Source organism: Anomalospiza imberbis, chromosome 5 (genome assembly GCF_031753505.1).
Source record: "Anomalospiza imberbis isolate Cuckoo-Finch-1a 21T00152 chromosome 5, ASM3175350v1, whole genome shotgun sequence".
Lineage (NCBI taxonomy): Eukaryota > Metazoa > Chordata > Aves > Passeriformes > Viduidae > Anomalospiza > Anomalospiza imberbis.
Genome location: NC_089685.1, coordinates 11,443,513 through 11,464,540, shown reverse-complemented (window position 1 = coordinate 11,464,540; position 21,028 = coordinate 11,443,513). Strand labels below are relative to the sequence as shown.

Here is a 21,028-nt window from a genome sequence, read left to right as displayed (position 1 = left end):
AAACCTTATTAGGGAAAAGCATTCATAGGCACAAAACATGAAAGAAGAACAATATAATTTTCCTACAATCAACCTCAGTGTCTGCAGAAGACCCCACAAATGTATCCACCCATGGACAGTAAAAGTATTTGATTCCCAGTCACCAATTTGGAAGTTCAGTATTCTTATCAGGTACATCATTATGCATCTCAGAAGGCCTTCAGGATTTTTTTTTTTAAATTGTAGATTTTTTTCTCCCATAGTCCTGAATTCATTGATAGAGTATGTAACATAATTTGGTGATGAACTTAGATCAAAGCAAGATTTTTTTTGTCTTTGCATTCCTCTGATCTTCAGCAGCCTTGAGGATGCTCTAAACTACATCAGATATCAACCTGCCATGGTCATGGCTATCTTGCATCCTGTCTCTCCCTGGTGACAACTGAAGCAGATTAGACTTACCTTTAACTGAGTCTGGAAACACAAATCTCTGAAGAGCCGCTCCTTTTGCAGACTGTGGTACCTCTCCTGCATCACTTTCAGTGCTAGTGAACTTTCCTTATGCAGGCATAGTTTTCAGCTACATCAGTAGTATCTTTTAAATCTTATTCTATATTCCTGGCTATTTTTTCCTCTATGCACAAAATAAAATAACTGCAAATGTAGGCCATCACCTGTGCTTTATATTTAATTCTCTAGGAGCATATTTGACCTTGATTTCTGATTGCTTCTCCATGATTTTTTTTGGAAATACAAGAAGAACCTTCCATTGTAATTCTATTTATGCTTTCATTTACACAAGGTAAAACATAGAGCCATTATTTTTGAAAACCATGTAAACCAAATATACAGATTTCCCTACACTTGAAAGGTTTTGCTCATTTGTTTTTAATATCTTCAGGGTTTTTTTTTGTTTTGTTTTTATTCAGAAACTCCTGGCTTTGAAACACAAATACTTTTTTAGTGCTTGTGTTTTTTTTGGTCTTTTATCTTGCTTTAATTAGCTCACTTGGGAAGTAATGTAACACTGTTGCACAAAAAGCTGTATCAGTAGCTGAATCCTTCTTTTCAATTAACCATACAAATCCAGGCCTTCTTCCCACACTCATAGTGCATTATTTTGCACTTGGCACAACCTACTTCTCTCAAAGTCCTTCATTATTTTAAGGTCATCCTGCCAGGATGCTTCCTGTTTTATTTTGTGCCAGCAGGCAGAAAGATGAACACTTTTTTTCACCTGTCTGGAGTCCACCATAGCAACCATGGCCAGGGTTGCATGCAGGACTGCAATGTCTTGCAATACCTTGCTATCGAAACAGAGTAATCAAAGTGAGATTTAACCAAGGCCATAAAATGGAATTTTTTGTGTCTTGCTGCAAAGCAATTTCTGCTGAAAGAATAGAAATACAGAAACTTTAATCCTTGCTCTTATAGCAAGGCCTTATACTGATTTTATAGAACATTGTGCAAACAAGGGAAGACTATAAAGGTAAGTTTGCTCCCAGGAAACTCCTCATACAGGTGTGTCAGGAAGGTAGAAGCATGAACAGGCAAACAAGGAGAAATAGAGAATTGTTTCCTGGATACACAGGGCAGAATCAGGAAGGCCAAAGATAAGGTGGAGTTGAGATTGCTGAAGCACATCAAGAGCAACAGGAGAGGTTTCTACAGACACAGCAGCAACTAAAGGAAGACTGGGGAGAGCATGGGACAGTGTGATAGGCAACCAAGAGATGGAGAGTGTAAGAAAGGATAACGTATGGTAGGGAAGTGTGAAAGACTCAATACCTTCATTTTGTCAGCCTTTACTGGCAAAGTCTTCTGCTTACTCCCAAGCCACTCAGGTCTTTGCTTAGGACCAAAGGATGGCAGAAACAGATACTATCATGGTACAGATGGATCAAATTATGTACTAATTAGGTCAGTAAATGTGCAAAACATGTGTGAGTCCATAGGACTGTATAGGATGCACCTGAAAATGCCCGGAAACTGGCTTGTGGTTGTTTAGGGACCATTCTCTATCATGTTTGAAAAATTGTGATCAAGAGAGTAAAGACTAGAGAATACATTTTTTACTCTTCAAAAAAGGCAAGGAGGATTTAGGGAATGTACTCAGAAAAAACATAATCTTTTGATTCATGGAAAGTTGTTAATAGAAATGTGTTGTGGAAGCTTCAGTATACAGCCTGAGTTTAGAAAATATAATGGCTTCAATATTTTTTGGAAATTTTGAGTCTGGGAAAAACAGAAAGGGCATTTTCTCCATTTGTTTTCAGAAGAAACTCCCAAATACTTTTTGGGCTGCAGTTTATGGTTTTTAGCAGAATACTATTTGATATAGGAAGGTGATCTGATGCTTAATATTGAGGAATATCATAAATATGCATGTGGAGTATCCAAGAGGATATAGAATCTAGAGCAGCTTCACAAAAACATAACAACATGAGAAATACATGTAAACTGGATATAACAAATATTGGGTCTTTCCAGTAATGTACTGAAAAATGGAGATCTCTGAGCAATGTAGATAAACATTTCAACAGAGGACATAATAATGATTTGCAATTTGAACGTTAAATTCTTTTACATCTTTTGTAATACCTACAGGTATATGTGGCTTATCTGTGTGATAGCCTGGTAAGTCAGGCTGTACAGTTTGATGTTTTTTTTCTAACCCTGTTTGTGTTTAAACTAAAGCTACACAATATGTACTGCAGGCAAACTTCACTTAGAAATGTAACTTAAATGCGAACATGAACTGGTTGTGACCCTTTTTATAAAAAAAAACCCACAATCAAAACATAATATGTCACACAGACAGCATTAATATATACTATGCTGAAGCATACAATACTGTACTACAGCCTTTAATTAATCTTTCCACTAGTGCAGGAATATTTCTACTAATAACTACTTTTAAAATTTCTAAGGGATGAAACTGGTATCTAAAATTCTGGAGATTGTTTTAGCTTTTAAATTACATCAGTATGAGTATTTTTTCCCCACTATTAATTTGAAATGTTAGTCTTTTCCAGCTTCATCACATTAGCCCTGGTAACTTATTTGCCCAACTTTGAATTTTCTACATTCATTGGGTTCACACATTTTAAATTCTCTGAGCTTCTCAATCATTACTTAACAAAGCCCTACCTGATAAGTTCTCGAAATTAATTCCCTACAGCTCTCCTGGTAATTTGCATTACTTTTGCCTGGACACTTCTGTTTGTTAATACTTTTCTGCTAGTAACTGTACAGAATTCTAAAGATTAGGGCTGAGGTCTTGGGCTGAGCTGATACATGGTCAACCCAGCTTGGGAAAAGGCGTTGAGGCAAAATTTCTTTCTTGATTTCCCTGCAACTGAGATCCTCTTGCTGCTGATCTAGGTTTGATACAAAATAAAGTATGTTGACAGTTTCAGTGAGCCTGCTCGAGCAGACCAGGTTTCTGGAGCACTCAGACCCCTATAATTTGTGCTCTGTTGTACCTGGTTGTGCTCTACATCCTGGGAACACACATGAGCAAAGAAGACTGTTGTCTGCTTGGTGAACATACATCCTTCTGATTTTCTTGGGAAAAATACCAGCCAATAACATCTGAAGCAACTCTGAGCTAAGTTTCTGCTTGTAGCAGTCACAGAATCTGAACAAATCCCAAATCAGATGGAGTGAATGTCCGTGCAGCCTCTGTTCAACTAAGCAGCCCCAGCCAGCAGAATTATGGGCTCTACCAAGCCACAGGAGCTTAGTCTGGGACCTGGTGCCTGACACGTGATTGAAAGGAGCACTGGACACTGACTCAGGAGGAGCACCTGCCAGCACCCTGGTGTAGCCAGAAAGTGCTCTGGCCTCCTAGAACCCTCTGCCTTGGCAGCCTAGCTGTCTGACAGGCCAGGCAGGGAGCTCAGTTGAGATGCTGACTGCACCCCAGCTCAGACAAGTACATCCCACTCAGCCTTCTGAACTCACACACAGATCGAGTGTGTCCATGGCTATCTGCTGGGCAGGGGATGGAGCTGACAGATGCTTCTGGAGACAGAGATATTTCCAATGACTGTTGGTTTTCTTTCAGTTGAACCATTTTAGAAGCTGTGGGGAAGCCAGTGATTTCTTGGATTCCTCTGGAAGTACACGGAAGGAGCTGTCAAATCTTTGGATGAGGATGCTGTCTGTTCAAAGGCTGAATGGCCCCACTCTCTGAATTTCATGCATAAAACCACAGTCCTTAAGCTTTTATTTCCTGGATGCCTGTGGGAATGGGCTCGACCTATACTGACACACGTAGTCCCCAGGTGACATTTTTTAATGCTACATTATGATGTACACCTGGATGTTTTCTTTTCTTATTGGTTGCATTCTTGCAGTAGATCGAAACTGAACATATCTTAAACTTTTATGAAATAATAGTATTTGTCTATTGACATGATCTGCAGGCTCAGGGATCTGTAAGCTTCCCAGCAGTGACACCAGTGCTGTGGAAGATGATGACCTGCCTTGGTCCCACACAGGGCAGGACCTTCTAGCCATAAACCTTGTTGCTAACCACACAACGGGAATATCAATTATCAAAATAATGAGCATTTATGCAGCCTCAGAACAGGCACAAAGTATACATTCTACAACACTACTCCCACCTTTCAGAGTTTAAAAAGGAACTGTAGAAATTTTGAAAGTTGCCCTTTACAGTGCAAAAGTGTAACTTTTAAAAGCAGCTGTTTTTTCGTACAAAAAGGAAATAATATATATTCAATTTGATTCCTTCCTAATCACTTTCCTGATAAAATGATAAAATAGTTAAATAAAATAAAAAAAGAAGTAAATGTGATGTTTTATGACTTAAAAGGAATTTAAAAAATATCATACATGTTGCAATATTCACTGCCATTGCATTTTGGAGCTTCTGATCATTTACATTCTTTGCATTTCATATTTATGGATGAAATCTAACTCCTGCCTCTGGCCTAAGAGTAAGAGAGGATAACACAACAAAGCCCATAAAATTTTACTAATAAAGAACAGGTGCAAGAACCCAATCAGATCAAGAAGTCACTGACTGTATCTAAGATTTCTTCTCCTATTTGCTGACCTAAAAGTTGAAATATCCATAGTTACATGTTCTCTGAATATAGGGGTGATATGCTGACATCATATTAATGACATCTACCTCTTCAAGAGGCAATTTCAACAGGAATATGATTTTTACTATCAAGTATCTCTTCTTATTCTTCTATACCCTTGAAAACACTTTCTGCTGTTAAAAGACATGGCTTTTGAAGGACTACTATTTTTATCTCTATGCATTTATCCTCATGAAGGTTCTGTTTTCTATTTTAAATCAGAATATTTCATTAACTACTGTGCTTAGGTCTTAGGAGGGTAGCATTTTATTATCTTTATGTTGATTAATTTTCTTTTGTATCCATCTGCTGTGGAGTGCTCAGGATGTCCTGCACACAAGGGAACACTGCACAGAGTAAGTGGGTGGAATTTTGAATACCTTACAATTTTTACAAGGAAGAATGGAATCAAAACTACTGGAATCAAACACCAGCACTTTAAAAACCATTATCACCACAATACAGTAATTAAAATCTCCATTGCCTACATGGAACAGTCCTTAGCTCATTTTTTAAATTTACAGATATTAAAATGAAATGTTAATTGAAAATGCATTAGCTGAACAGAAGGGTTTTGATCATTTAGGCTAAATTTGGCTTGAGACAAGAAATGAAAGCCTATGTAAAACTTAATGTCTTCTTAAGGAGACAGTATGGGGACTGCCTCCAGGTGAATGGAATCAGAGCACCTCCCAGTGTTGCTATGTGCCAGCTGTTGGAAGAGTCACAGGCAAGACATTGGCTGTGACCCACATTCTCTTCCCCAGTGGAGCTCATTCTAATGCTGACCCCTTAAACCCGTGCCTACAACAACTGGAAGTTTTCTCCTTGAATAATCAAGTGATGCAATACACTAAGGTTTCACCCTGGGATGTATTCAACCTGTTTTTTAAAGATTTAATAATTACAGATTTCTGGAATGTTAGGGAAATCCCAGCTAACTCTCACCCTTCTGCCAAATAATACTCCATTAGTTAGAAAAACAGAGGTGAAATTCTGTTTTCATTTAAGCCAGCTGGAAATTTACCACGGAATTCAGTGGGGCCAAAGAAAGTCCATGATCATGTAAGTGGTTAAACAGCTTCAGTGGCCTTGGAATTTTTACCAGTGAATGAATTTGAGACAATTCCAAACAATCAAACAAATAATAAAAAAGTGGATTTTTGACAAAATTAATGGCACAATAACTAAAATCATTGCTTTTCATGGAATAAATTAAGGATTATTATATTAAAAGCAAATAAGATGCCTTTTGGAAAACAACTATTATGGAGATTTTCTGAGGAAAACAAAAATTTGATAGAAAAAAAAGAGTTCTACTTAGTGCATTATTGGTAAGTGTACTGGCTAAATTAGTTTATGTTCTTATTTTTGCCACATCTAATGGTTATGAACAGGCTTTTTCATGTTTTCATTTGTTATAGAGCCCCACATTGCTAAAATACCTCTTGCTTTAATGCATTTGAAATACATTTCTCTCCTTATGGATTGCCAACAACCATGTTTCTTTTTCTTACAGTATTACACACTGAACATCTCTTATTTCTGCTACTGCTACTACATATGTCACTTTAAAGAGGCAATTCTACCCATAGCATACATTGCAATTAAAGTCTTACATTTTTAACACTTCATAATGATGTCTTACTATAACCTTCAATCATGTGCCTTAACATATCTGGGTTTTGGAAATATTGAAGCTGCTACAGTCCTGTTGATGAGTGTTTACATTCTTAAGCAAAATACAGTTCAAATACATTTTAATTCTACTGCTATGATGTACTGGCTAAGAATTGTGCTGAAGGAGATGGGAGCAACATTTGATATCAGTGACTCATGAAGTCTCCGTGTAAGTTTTGACATATTGGAGAAATGACAGTGTGCTGGGCCAAACCTCCTACCAGAGAATTTGGAAAAGCCTGTACACACACACAGACGCACAATTTTATCTGCTCATCACAGATTTTGCTGTTCTGCATATTATAGATTGACACATTGGGTCAGTTCAAGGACTATCTTTGATCTTCATGCCAGAAATAAGGAAAGGAATGTGGGTTATTTTGCTGAAGCATGTCTTCCTGTGTTACATGACCCCGCATGGCTCTGGCTTTCATTCTGCACAGGAACACCTCCTCCTCTGGTTATAGAACCACAGTTATGTCATCTAAATAAGTGTGTTGGATAATGAAGTTATCATTTTGAGCCAATTCAGAATTTCTTTAATCAGTACATCAAATTGAAATTCTACTAAAAAGCAAACAAAGTGAAACCTTTAGGTTTTGATTGTGTTATTATCCAAAGACCTTGAAATAAATGCTTGATGTGCTTCAGGCAAACAGCCCCTGCCTGAAATAGCAAAGTGCTGGTGTATAATAAAATTTTAATTTTAGATAAATGTCATAATAAAATTTGTAATTTCATTACAAATTCAAAACTCAATAACAATGTCACTGAAGTTAACGTGACTTCGACTGTTAATCTGAGTGAGAGTGGAACTGCTTCTTGTATTCTTTCTCTTGTTCTGCATTGAGTAATATTACCTAGATTGACAGGGAACTTAGCCACAGGTAAGCTGCAAAACATAGCAACTGTTTATGTAACTTTATGTATGCTTAAAATAATTAATATCTCTAAAGATAGCTTTCTTATCAGCAGTTGTTCAAAAAGACATAAGTAGAAAAGGTCAAAATAATAACACATTTAGTCCTACTGAAATGAAATATTTTCATATTTACAAAACTGCTAAAAAAAGAGATTTGTAGAGTTTTTATCTTGAACATACTATTGCTTTTCTACAGCACTTTGGAATACTACAGTCATTCACAGTAGTCACAAAAGTGGTAGACAAAGAAAGGTGTATCCAAAGCCTAAAGCAGTAAGGAGGTCACCAAGTATGCTATTTTTAATTCTAAAGAATTTATATCTTAAAAATCTATTTTAAAACTAAAAAAAAAAGAAAGTGTGCTTCAAAGAAAAAAATAAAAAAAAAACTATACAACTCTACCTTTCTAAGAATATATTTTGCTTTCACTTTTAGATTGTATCCTGTCCAAGTTGGAATGACAACTCTTATTTACTGCACTAGAACAAAACATTTCAGATTGTTTTACTGGTATTGTCATTACTATAAGAAAATATTCCCCTCCCAACAATACCAGATACTATAATGAACAATACAAACACTCAGTGTCAGGTAAGTCTGCACTTAACCTCCTTCTCCTCTGGCTTACCTGGATGTTCCTGATTCTCTTTGGAATTCATAAAGTAGAATGTAAATTGAGTGAAACAAACCTTCTAGTCAAAAGTAATGAAAAACAACACAGGTATACAGTCTGAATTTTTATCTCAACTGAATGAGAAATCCCTTCTTTAAAACATTTTTCTGGTAGAGATGAACCGGTTCATAGTGGTTGTGGTTAGATAATCAGCATAGACTCAGCTACTCTACATAGAAACTTAGCTAAACATAGAATGATTTTCTTAAAAAATATATATTTAATCCAATCTATTGATACTGAGAACAATTAAAAAGAAGGCTGATTTGTTTAATAAATCTAATAACCAATGTTGATAAGGAGAGAAATATTCATCTCCCAGAGTAAGTATGCTCAAATAAGTTGCTTGATCTATCCAAGAATTCAAAAATCATCTCCTCATGAGGGAAACTGAAAATTACTTTGCTCTGGTTGGTATAATTTTTACCAGTAAACTTAATCATTGAAGTCCTAATGTGCTCAGGAAATCTTGTGACCAGATGATTAGTAAAATTCTTCCCCAAAGAAAGCGTTACAATCAAAAATTAACCAGGAAACTGGAGGTGTAATTTGTATGGTCATATCCAAAAGACTTTTCATGGGAACAGGAGAAATAGGATCTGTAAAATAGCTGTATTTTCTCATGTGTTACCAAATTTTTGCCATAAGGCATAGGCAAATAATATATTATCTGTTTTTTGTCAGAATGCACATCTGGTGATCAGAAAACCTAGGAATCAAAGACAGGATTTAGGCAGAATTGGTCCGTTTAGTTTAGTTAGCTGTATGTTGCTGATTTTTTTGGCTTCAGTGAACTTGTCACCTGTGATAAGCAAATAATGTGACAGATGTTGTACAGTCACGACTTTGGACCTCTCTTCAGCTGGGTCCTCATCTGGTTTGAGGAGTTATGCAGACTTCCTCAACCAATATTTCACCTTGCTGTCCACTCAGCTCTGGTAGCTGGTATTAAAAGACAGATCTCAGTATCCCTTGAGGGACAGAAGAGCACTGTGAATTAATTTAACATAGCAGTTCAATCTCTACAAACTTTCAGCAAACTAATGAAATTACATGGTCAAGCAATGACAGACTTGTGCTCCATTTAAGCTCCTCTAATGTTACTTTCAAACACCTAAGGTAACAAAAAGACACTTCAAGAAAGGCTTGCTATTAAATTAACCTGTGATAAAAGTAAAATTGTAGTATTTTATTAATGTTTAGGTAACTTGTACCATTACATGTCAGACAGTGATGAAAAAAGTAGAAACCTGAAAGATGACATACTTTCCTTTATTTGACCTTCTTTAATGGAAGTCTTTGTTACAAGTTCTGTATTGATATAACTCTTAATGAAAATTTATTTACTGTACAATGGGTACTTTGTGCTGATTAGGTGGAAAAAATTACCTTCTTTGCTACTATTTATAACACAGCTAATGATTTTTTGGGGTGAATAGCTTCTTATTTATCTTCAGATGCTTTTCTTGGCAGGGACAAAGTAAGGACAAAACGGTCTTTATTGCTTTTTTTGCTACAAGGTGAAAATATGGGGCTGATTTCCATTAAATACCTGTGCTCTACTTGCCCAGGTATTCCCATATATATGGATCATATTTTTCCTATAAACAGTGTTCCCTCTGAATATTGCAATAAAAACCACTATCTATTACCCAGTTGCTTTAAATATTAGTATATTTGCAAGAAACATCCGGTTTAAAATAGTGTATAATTATTCTGGTTTTATTAAGATACCCTGCTTCGTAACTGTCCACCTCTTTACAACAGTTTCACTTTCAGAACATCTGTGTTTTGGAAAAGGTTTAAAATCAGATGAATCATTGGTTCTCCTGGGAAGCCGAGTCATGCAGTAAGCTGCTGGCTCTCTGCCCCATAGACAGGCATTTCTAATACAGCCATTAGGACAGCCCCTATCCCTCTGCCATATTACAAAATGAATGAGTTCTTTTCAATAACTTTACAAAGCCCATAAGACATGACATAGCAAATTCTTCCTCTGTTACTTAAGTAGTGAGGTTTCAACTTCTGATATAGATGGATAACTGCAGGATCCCACATGCAAAGGAAAAGTCTCAGCCTTACGCTTGAGTTCTGTTGTAGAATGTGTTTGTCCTATGTTAGAAAAACAGCTGTTAGCTGAAATTCTGTGGAAATGTCCTTGAGTATTTGGTGTAAAGGACTAGTCTTTCTGTCCTGTAAATGTAATGTAGTACCATGTTTCTCTTAACCACTATAGTATACTAAAATTACAATGAACTCATCTGCATTTAGCTTTTACATATGAAAATATTTTCATAATGGCCATATGGCTCTTCAGAAATTTCTGATAACAGTAGCAATGGCATATTTGTAACAGGATATAGCAGAGCAATTCCATCAAATGAGAAAATAGTACAATGGAAACATGATACAAATTTAGCAGTAAAAGTGTGCTTACCTTCATATGTTCCGCTTTCTAGGAGAGCACCACTTTTCTCCAATTCCATAAAATCTTCAACAGTGATGAAAATATAGTCCACACCAGGGACTTCCCCCTCCTTATGTGGCCTTGTGGTGCCTATTAATAAGATGAAAGACACACTGTCAAGCATATGGCCTAAATGCAGAATGATCTTTTTGAAAGCTTTGGAAAAGTCACAAAGTAAACCACTTACACAACATCTTACACAGCACATCTTCCTTGTGAGGATGCCTTTCAAAGCAATCTAGCAATCTTGCTGAAGCTGACAGAGGTATATGAGATGTATGCTTAAATCATACTAGATATTATTTGGATACATATTTATTCTCACTAATGAAAAACTATCATACTGTTCTTCTTTTTACGTTACTAGAAAGACCCTTAGCGACATCAGGAATTCAGAGGTAACACAAAACAAAGCCTTTTCTACAATTAATCTGCTTTGTGATATTTTAAACATTTATTTAGAACACAAAATAATAGTTCTGTAAGTACATCTGTAAGGGTTATATTCACATTGCTTGTTTCAGTGCCATAAGTGGACTTGACAAATGGTTAGGCTTTAGGGCCTGTGGGATTAAAATCACCTGCTAACCATGCTGTCAAGCTGCACAGGTGTTTATATTTAGTTATTGCCTCTATTGTCATCTCTGGATGACAGAACTCTGTAAAAGCTGACAGATAATATTACACACAGCCTGACAAGTGACTTGGCTTAGCTAGCAGAAGTTGGAATGTTAGCAGGGAAGAGTCTCAAACTGACCTGATTTCCTAATGGTCCAGTTTATTGTGGTCAGGCTATCCTGACCACAGGATAGTGACCAAGTGATTTGAAACCACTAATTAAGTCTCAAAATTCCATTTGGAAATCGATGTATCTTTGGTTCTCCTCAGTCTCAGAGTGTTTGTAACATCATAATCAATTCTTTATTAATACTGTACTGATTACATCACATTTAAAGAGTGTTGACACTGGCTAGAAACCTGTCCAACCTCCTTTCTCTTACTTGAAGACACAGAGACATAAAAGTGTTAGGTTAGCTCGACTGCCTGTCATAGAGACCTTTTTCTCCTCAGACACAGCCTGAAGTCCATGGCAAAGACTGAATGAGACTGTTGAGACAATATTTCAGTACTTAACATGGGGAATATATTTTGAGAAATCTATTAAGACCCTTCCCTAATTTTTTCTGATTCCAATTCCATTCTCATCTCAACCCTTACAACTAAAACTGGCTGTTAATTTCTGGGAATTCTCATACTATTATCAAGAGTACTCTGTCCATCTGGAGTACTGTGTGCAGTTCTGGGCTCCTCAGTACAAGGGAGATGTGGAGTTCTTGAAGTGGATACAATGGAGGGTGGCAAGGATGGTTGGGGGACTCGAGAATCTCTCTGATGAGTAAAGGCTGAGGGAGCTGGGCCTGTTCAGCCTTGAGAGAAGATGGCTGAGAGGGTCCCTCATTAATGTGCATAATTATCTAAAGAGGGATGCCAAGAGGACAAAGCCAGGCTCTGCTCCGTTGTGCCAACCACTAGGACATGAGGCAGTGTCTGATGCACAGGAAGTTCCACCTGAATACTTGGAAGAACTTCACTGTGCAGCGAACGAGCACTGGAAGGGGGGTTTCCCAGAGAGGGTGGGGAGTCTCCCTCCTGGGAGATATTTCAGAACCATTTGGATGCAATCCTGGGCGATGTGCTCTGGGGTGACCCTGCTAGAGCAGGGAGGTTGGAACACATGCCCCACTGTGGTCCCCTCAAACCCAAAACACTCTTTGATTTTGTGGTTACTCTTGTGTTTTGGAGATGGTATTGTTAAATCCCTCAGACATTTGGATTGTCCATAAGTATGCTGAATTTATTTCCCATGGATTATCTGATGTCTTGGGATGCAGCAGTACCCCCAAAGATCTCCAGCCCTTTGTGAGAACTATGCTGGAGCACAGGGATTCTGGTGTGCCCCTGAGCTCCAGGGAGCTCTGCTAACAGCACAGACATCAGATGTTTGTTCTGCATGCTCTCTCCTGAGAAACTTTTCACTATCAAAGAATATTGACAGAAACTGTATCTTCCTCACAAAACACTCTGGCAAATCAAGGCTATTGCAGACACAGCACGGGGAGGAAGCTCACATATTAGAAGAGTATCTCTAGCTTACTGTTTCTTCAATATTTTTTTTTATGTAGACAAGCTTGAATTACTAGTTTATGAATCAAGCAAAAATACAAGTTACATAAAATGTTAGCCCTGCTTTGAGTGAAAATTTGGACCATATGATATAAAGAGCTCCCTCACAATTGAAATTTTTAATGATTCTATGTTATTTAGTGTTAATACACACTGGTTTGTTTTAAACACCTGGATATTCAGCAGTCATGACAGATGATGGCAAAGTATCACAGGAGGTCCAACAACAGACTTGGATATTCCTGTGTTTCTCTACTTTGGTAACAGTCTTGTTCAACTCATGTAGAAAACTGTAATGGACTGAATTTCATATTCTGAATCTCCCTCTTAAGTTGGAAGCTAAAGACCTAATCTTTCTGCCCTTATATTACTTAGTCACATTTTTTCAGATATAGTACAGATATTATAATACCTTTTGCATATCTTGCATTAATTAACTATTAATTAAATATTCTTTCTAATCTGTTTAGACAACAGCAGGAGATAACACTGAGTCTTAGTTTAGGGTTTTCTGATAACAAACTCTGCACTTTTCTCCCCTTTTGCTCTCTGAGCTGCTCTTAAAGTTGCAGAACTTAACATCTAGCATAAACAGAACAGACGAATGGGGATACAAGCATCATAAAGTCACCCCAGGGCACACTGTCACTCGGGTGGTTCCAGCCTCTTATACTACTCATCTAGCCAGCTCCAAGAGCCCTGCACTACACTGTGTGCTGAGGACTGCAGACCTAGAGAAGACCAAGTAGTCACTTCCCACAAAAAAATGGAGAAAGGAGCAAACCATCATCAATAGCTGCTTGAATTCAGGGTGACTCTACTCCAGACACAACAGCTTCCATCCCCAGCAGAACTTTATTGCTCTTGGTAAAATCTTGCTGCGTCCCATTTCCCTCCTGCATCTGTTCTCATTCCCTCAGGCTGGAGGACCTGAGGTCTTGGAAATGGTTAAAGCAACTCCCTGGCTAATGAAATAATCAATGGTTATGGCCTCTTTTACTCTTTCACCCTGGAGGAACTGAGTTGTTGCTAATAATAATTCTGCCATCCGTTATAGTTTTCTGTAAGCACCATGGACTTTGTAATGTGCATATTTACAGAGTTGGACACAGTTGCTGGAGCATCTTAAACACCCATCAAGGTCTGAACACGAGGTCTATATATAGGAATCTTACAGACCACAAGCAAATTCTTTCCTTGCCTTTAACCTAGAGCTACACTTCTTAAGAGATTTTGTCTTTAACTGCCTTCATATAGACAGATAAGCTCGCCTAAAATTTATGGTGATTCAAGACTTAAAACAAAGGACTAAGCCTCAGATTTCTACAGAAACACATCTTTTGTTATGCAGCATCAAGGCTTAATAGGACACAGTTGCTACTACTTATAATATTTAGCCCTTTATTAATGCAAAATGGAAAAAAGAACTCAGATACAATTTTGTTACCAAGGTAACCTAAGAAAAAAATATCTCTGAATTCCATAATGAAATAATATTATACTTTTAGATATTTCAGGTCCAAAACCAACAAGGTGTATTTGCACTATTTCTATACATATTTCTGACAAAAGCAATTTATTGGTGCAGTTGAAGACAAAATGAGAAGCTCTCAAGTAAACACGACCAGTCCAGTCATGCAAGTGCTGTCACAAAACCTGTGGGTACCTCAGAAATTGCAGGACTTTGGTCTACAAAATCAAGACTGGTATTGACCTTCCTTGATTTCATGACCACTTCTTGCATCATTTACCAATCAGCTCTCAAAACCAATATTAAGGTCATTCAGTGAGCAACTATTTTGTTTGGATTTATAGCTTCAAAATGGATAGTTGGTACAGTTTAGAGATATTTAAGGTATGTGCTATATCTTTTTGTTATTATTATTATGGTTTAAAAAGACCCTTTGCCTTTGCAGCTGGTTTCTTCTCTTCTACGGGGGAATTATGGTGATTTGCCATACTTGAGTCCAGGCTTTCCAAGCTCAGGTGTGCTGTAGGATGGTGCTATATTCCAGGAGAGGTATTAAGTGCTGTTTACATAAATAGCATTTGAAAGAGTATTTTTCTTTTAAATGAGTTTAAGACACTGTAGGGCAGGTGCTTAGACACATAAGAAATATTTACTTCTATTAAAAATAAAAAAGTGTGTTAATTTAATAGCAATAAACTATTTTTGAAATACTGCTTTTATGAGCTTGGGGAACAATAAATAAATGGGAGTTTTATGTTGACTTCTAGTGCAGACTGGAAAAATGGTCAGTTAATGTAGTTTTTAGTCCAGATTGCCTTTATTAGTAAAAAAGGATTATTTATTCTAGAAGAGTTCCAGGGTTGAAAAGCTCTGCACCAGTTTGTAGAGGCAGGAGAACAACTAGGAATTTATGTCTATTTTTAATCTCAGTATTTAATTACATTGTTATAACATTTTAGTTCTTATTTGGGAGGAAAGTATACTGCCTGACTTTGAACATATTTCTACTACTTAGATGCACTGAGTCTTCAGAGTCTCTGTCCAGTTTTGCTACTTTCAAAAGCAGGAAAGGTGCTCCCTCAAGTTTTTTTTTTATCACTCCATGTAGTTACTGAAAAGAAAAAGACGCAAATTTATTTATTTGTCAGCATAGGAATATGAATATTAGTTAAAACTCCCCAAACTAAGACAGGAAAGACTCAGTACTTTAGACATAATTAAAGAATACTTTATCCTTGCAGTAAATAATCTGTATTTTAGAGTCTTTAGAAGCATCTCAAGGTTAATATTGTATTAGTCGTGTCCTATATGATGGTCAGGAAAGTAGAAGTAAAGGCCTTACTTCCCTGCATGGTCCCATACCAACTCACAGACCTCAGGGCTCACAGGTTTGAATGCTCCAAGCTTACAGGCATGTTATAAATATTTAAATTATTACTTTTTTTTTTGGTAAGTTAAGGGTAAACCTGGCACAACACTATCCAATCATCTTCACACATATTTAGCTGATTTATATTTGGATTCACAGATTGGTTCCTACTGCATGAGGTAATTTCAAAAGCAAAGGTGTGTTTTTGTCGCAAGGATTAACAGAGTAAATGAAGAGCAGAGGAATAACCTTGTCCTTTTTGCACAATGACCTACTTCTAGAGTAATTTTCCAGATATATGGAAGCAAATAATGTTTTCTTTTGCTTATCTGTTCCAAATGTAACAAAATGCAAAGAGAAAAATGCCTTTAATATATATGAAGCTCTTTTATTAGACATTCTACAGAGAATTTGTTCTGTAACTCGGCTCTGTTCAACAGCTTGTTGTGGAACATGGTCTGCCAGGCTGTCATACATTACAGTAGCTGGAGGGATCCCTCCTGCAGAAACAGACTGCTAATCTTTAATAAACTTCAGCTGAGCTCTTGGTATGACCTTGTATACACTTTGCCTTAGAAAAATTCAACAATACTTAATTAGGTTTTTTGTTTGTTTGCCAAATTACTCTGGAACACTGTTACTGTGAGGTATTGCAATGTATGAGAAATTATACCTATCTTGTCAAATTACTAACTGCATTAAGCAGAGAAGCACCATATTTGTCTTGATCTACTGAATTTCCAGCTGAAGAGAATAATAAACATAATTTTCAACTAAAGTGATTTTAGGCATATTACAAAGCCAGAAGCTTCAAGTGTTTATGACAATTCTCATAACAACAGCATAAACCACAATGGCATAAGTCCCTTCTTGCCAATGGTCATGAAGAATAAAAGTGTTTCCCCTTTCCAAGTGTGCAATACCAGGAATTTCTCTGATGTATTCCTTTTTAGGAAAAAAGCTGCAGAAGCAAAGGAATGAATTCCAGGTTACTGAAAATGTTTTTCAGAGGTAATAGTTTCAAACTGCATTAACAGTTGGCAAATGTGTTCCTGAAGAAGATCTGGATGTTAATAAATTCAAATTTAGCAAAGATGCTGAATGCTCTACAGTGAGGCAAGAACACAGCTGAGAGAGGATCTCATCAACGCATAAAAATATCTTAAGGGCAGGCCTTTAAGAGGGTGAGGTCAAATTCTTAGTGCAGTTCAGTGACAGAACAAGAGTCAATGGGCACAGACTGAAACTCAGGAAGTTCCATCTGAATATGAAGAAAAACTTCTTTGCAGTGAGAGAGACAGAACAGTGGAACAGGCTGCACAGAGAGGTTGTGGAGTCTCCTCTGAAGATATTCAAAACCTGCCTGGACACAAGGATGTGCAACCTGGTGTAGGTGAATCTGCTTTAGCAGGAGGTTGGACAAGATGATCTCCAGAGGTCCCTCCCAGCCTCAATCATTCTGTGAAAGCAGGCATTTAGCAGCTGCTGAGCTCCGAGACTGCAGCATTATTTGCAAAGTTACCTGTACACAGAGTGAAAAATCAGATGCTATTTTGAAGAAGCAGTGTTTTTACTATCACCTAGATTTTCTGATCAAGTTCTAGTAGAAAGTGAAAACCACTTAGCCATACTTCATCACAGAACTAAAAGCTTCATGTCTAGGTGCTTAATTCATGTGAACTAAAAAGGAAGTTTTGCAATCCCTGTACATAATTAGCATTCACTGAGAGTGGCAGAAATAACAGATGAACTAAATGGCTCAATCTACTGTCCACTGAAATTGGGTGGAGAATTTGATTCATATCAAAAGAAAGCTTCAAAAAGAAAATAAAAACCTCATCCATGGTTTTCATGGTTTGTATTTCAATTTGGGATTCATGACATTGTTGGATATGTTTTGATTTTTGCTGAAGAAGCCAAACATAAGACTTAAAAGCAGTCTTAAGGGACTGTGCACTGGGTTGTATTGCACGCATCCTACAACACCACATAATTCTTAGGACAAATATGTTCTATTTTATGGTGTAGAACAGAAACAACAAGTTCCTGAATTTGAGATTTATAATGCACATAGGAGCAGATAAGCGTGTCTTTTATGGAATATGCATTCTTTGAATGATTCTTTAGATTGTCATTATTTCCAAACTTGAGATATATGCATTAGGTAAGCTAGATAAGATCCTGCCTGGTGGTTAGCAGGATTATTAGATTCCAGATGCATGCATCCTTTGAAATACCTTTTAAAAAATTATTTTTAGATTCAATATGCAGTCAAGAGCCTCTGATTAAACAGATCCTGGGTTTTCTATTTGTTCTCTAGGTTTTGTGCAATGTGACAGACAGTGAACAGCCCTAAGATAATTTATGCACTGTAAAATAAAGTCATATTGGAGCTGAACAGAAAAGTAAAACTGAGAGATGCAAATGACAGTAGTTCTAGCTAAAGACTGTGGGTAGGAACATTATATATTTGTTTATTTATTTGGAGAGGACCACTGGAAGCAGCAAGCATAGCCCAGAGAAGAAATGCAGCACAACAGCTGTGCACTGAAACACATACTTGGAGACTTTTTTTTTAAACTGTGGCATATCCAGATTTACTCTTACACAGTGCAAGGATTTGAATATTGCACTTTGAGCTCTTGTCCTGTGCTAGGCACTGCTACACTGTGTGTTCCCTCTTCCAGGGTATGTGACATTGCTGGTTATAGTGGCATCAGTTGAGTCACTTTCCTGCACTTGGTGAATCCTCATTAAGTCTGCAGGCTACATTCTTTTGAGAAGAACTCTGATCCAGTGTTAAGCCAGATATCCAAGTTTCATTGCCAATACAGCATTTGAGCAAATAAAGTAACTTCTTTTTCATTATCTTTGCCAGTAGTAGTTTTCAAAATGTTAACAATAAACTGTAAAGATAGTATCTAATAACAGAGAAGTGTGAATGCTTTGTGTAAAGTTAGGCATGGAAACACTTGTAAAAAAATAAAAAAAGCTGTTGCTAATGCAGGTATCTTAAACACTTAAATTATATTCTTCATAATTCCTGGAAAATGCCAAATTGTTAAATTGGCTGTTCTGGCATTTGGAAGTATAGACCTTACAGGGGTTAGCCAAGTCCCTAAAGGAATCTGATTTTCAATGCTCAAAAAGTGGAAAAGATGAAAAGAAGGAAAATCAGGTATGAATAATTTTGGATTCCACATTATTGCCTCAAGAGGTTTTTGTGTTTTATTTAACTGGTTGGTAGGTTGCATTTATTTTTTAAGGCAAAAATTAGTACCAGCCAGGAAGCTCCAGAAGACACTAGGATTTTATTCATAAAACATGTTAATGTCTTAGCAAATACCCCAGCAATATATACCAATATCTTTCATACTTATTAGAAAATGGAAATTCCATATCCAGATATGAAAGAAAGCATTAAACTGCCATAAAGAAACATTTGAGAACAAAACTTTGAAAATCTGATGATTAATGAGTGGCAGATTGTGGTGTACAAAGTCTGGGGTTTTAGTTTGTTTAAGGACCTTGTTGACCTAATAAATAATTAATAGGGTCCAACTATGGCACATAGTTGTTTATGTCCCCCAAAATCTTTATTACATCTATAAAGAATAGGTTTTACATGAAAATGTATATATGTGCACAAGAGAACGATCTGAATAATGAAGACATACATACGGGCATCATGTTGAGAGACTCATGTGTGCATGAACATTTATGTTTCCACACAGATTTATAAAAATCAGCAGCTAATGAGATCCAGACAGAAACTTCTGATATCACTAATAAAATAAAAAGCTCACCTAATTACATGCAAAATGCTTTCTACTACTATAAAATCTTAATTAGAAAATAATTTCTTAATTTATTTCTGTCTTTCGATGAACAGTCTTTTCCGGGAAATGTCTGATTTTTGCAGCTCTTCAAGAAGATAGACAATATAGTTAGAGAACTATTTGCATAGTAGTCAGTTGGCATGGGTATCTCTGCTAAACAGTGAGAAATTCAGATGAATTTTTGTCCAGTATTAGCAAATTTGTTATTCCTGCTGATGGTTCAATGGATTGGATCATCATTGGAAATATTATTAAATGAGATTTGAGATGATTTGTTTAACTGTGATGCCAAAACATCTATTTGTACTGTGCATAATTCAATATACCTCCTGGTATATTTGGAAATCCTGGAAGCACACCACTTCTAGTGTGAAGGACAACATTTCTGCTATCAACAAAAGAACTTGCTTTCTTACAACTTGATTTTATTAACATTATAAATAAACTGTTATGGATGACTCCTGTAATGCAGCTTGTAATTATTGCCACACAGAGCTGAAGAACTGTCTTATATTGTAAACACACCATAGTGTACCTTGAAAGGTTCTGCAATGCCTGCAATAATAACTTTTCAACTCAAAAAACACTAATATTCTTATTTGCTTTTTATATTTTATTCAAACATAAGAAGCCAGCCACTCTGTATAATGTCTATTTAATTGAACATTTTAAAAGGATTTGTGAAGTTGTTAGCTGTTGCTACTAAATCTCAGGAAATATTTAAAAATGGATTTTCTAAATCTACAGCCTTACTTTGAGAGGCACAAAAGAAGGACTGTGAAATAGGCTACCATAGAAAGCATTCACACATGTATTCTTAACCAAAATCACTTCAGCTGTTTAAATTTGTGTCAATAATACTGAACAATTAATAATGAATAAATAATATGAAGCAATGAAAGTATTTTAAGAGTATCAGGGCAGACAACTAACAGAAAAATGAGGGGAGTTTTAATGCTTAAAATAGGCAACTAATTAGTATGTGTGAATTAAAAAAAATCTGTACCTAAAATGTGGCAGCCTTCAGATATGTCTATTCTCTCTCCCTAGTCTTCAGATATATGTTCTGATGCACCTCTGAACAGTATCTGTCCACAAGGCATGCCAGCAAGTCCCAATCCAGAGCACTTCTTCTGAATCAAAAAATACTTTCAAAAACTACAATGGGTGATGTCTGAATGGTAGAAGAGAGTTACACGTTACTTGGGCTTAACATCTTCCTGTTTGTAGCTGGTTCCAGTGGCTGTATTCCTTGGCTTTCAGCCCTAAAGTTGATATACACAGCCGAAACTCTGTACCATTCACCAGACACCAGACTAGACCTTAGTTT

General features: G+C 36.6%; 1 protein-coding gene across 12 annotated transcripts in view; it reads right to left on the bottom strand.

Annotated features, from left to right (window-relative positions):
• The window catches only part of MAGI2 (membrane associated guanylate kinase, WW and PDZ domain containing 2), a 709,198-nt gene that overhangs the window by 280,588 nt on the left and 407,582 nt on the right, over positions 1-21,028 (bottom strand). For 11 of the 12 annotated variants that reach the window (XM_068189600.1, XM_068189602.1, XM_068189601.1 and 8 more), the window contains one exon: positions 10,806-10,925. In XM_068189600.1, coding sequence (XP_068045701.1) covers positions 10,806-10,925 — 120 coding nt within the window. Of the gene's footprint in view, positions 1-10,805; positions 10,926-13,431; positions 13,451-21,028 lie in introns of those variants that run through there. The other variant, XM_068189596.1, reaches the window with a different exon arrangement.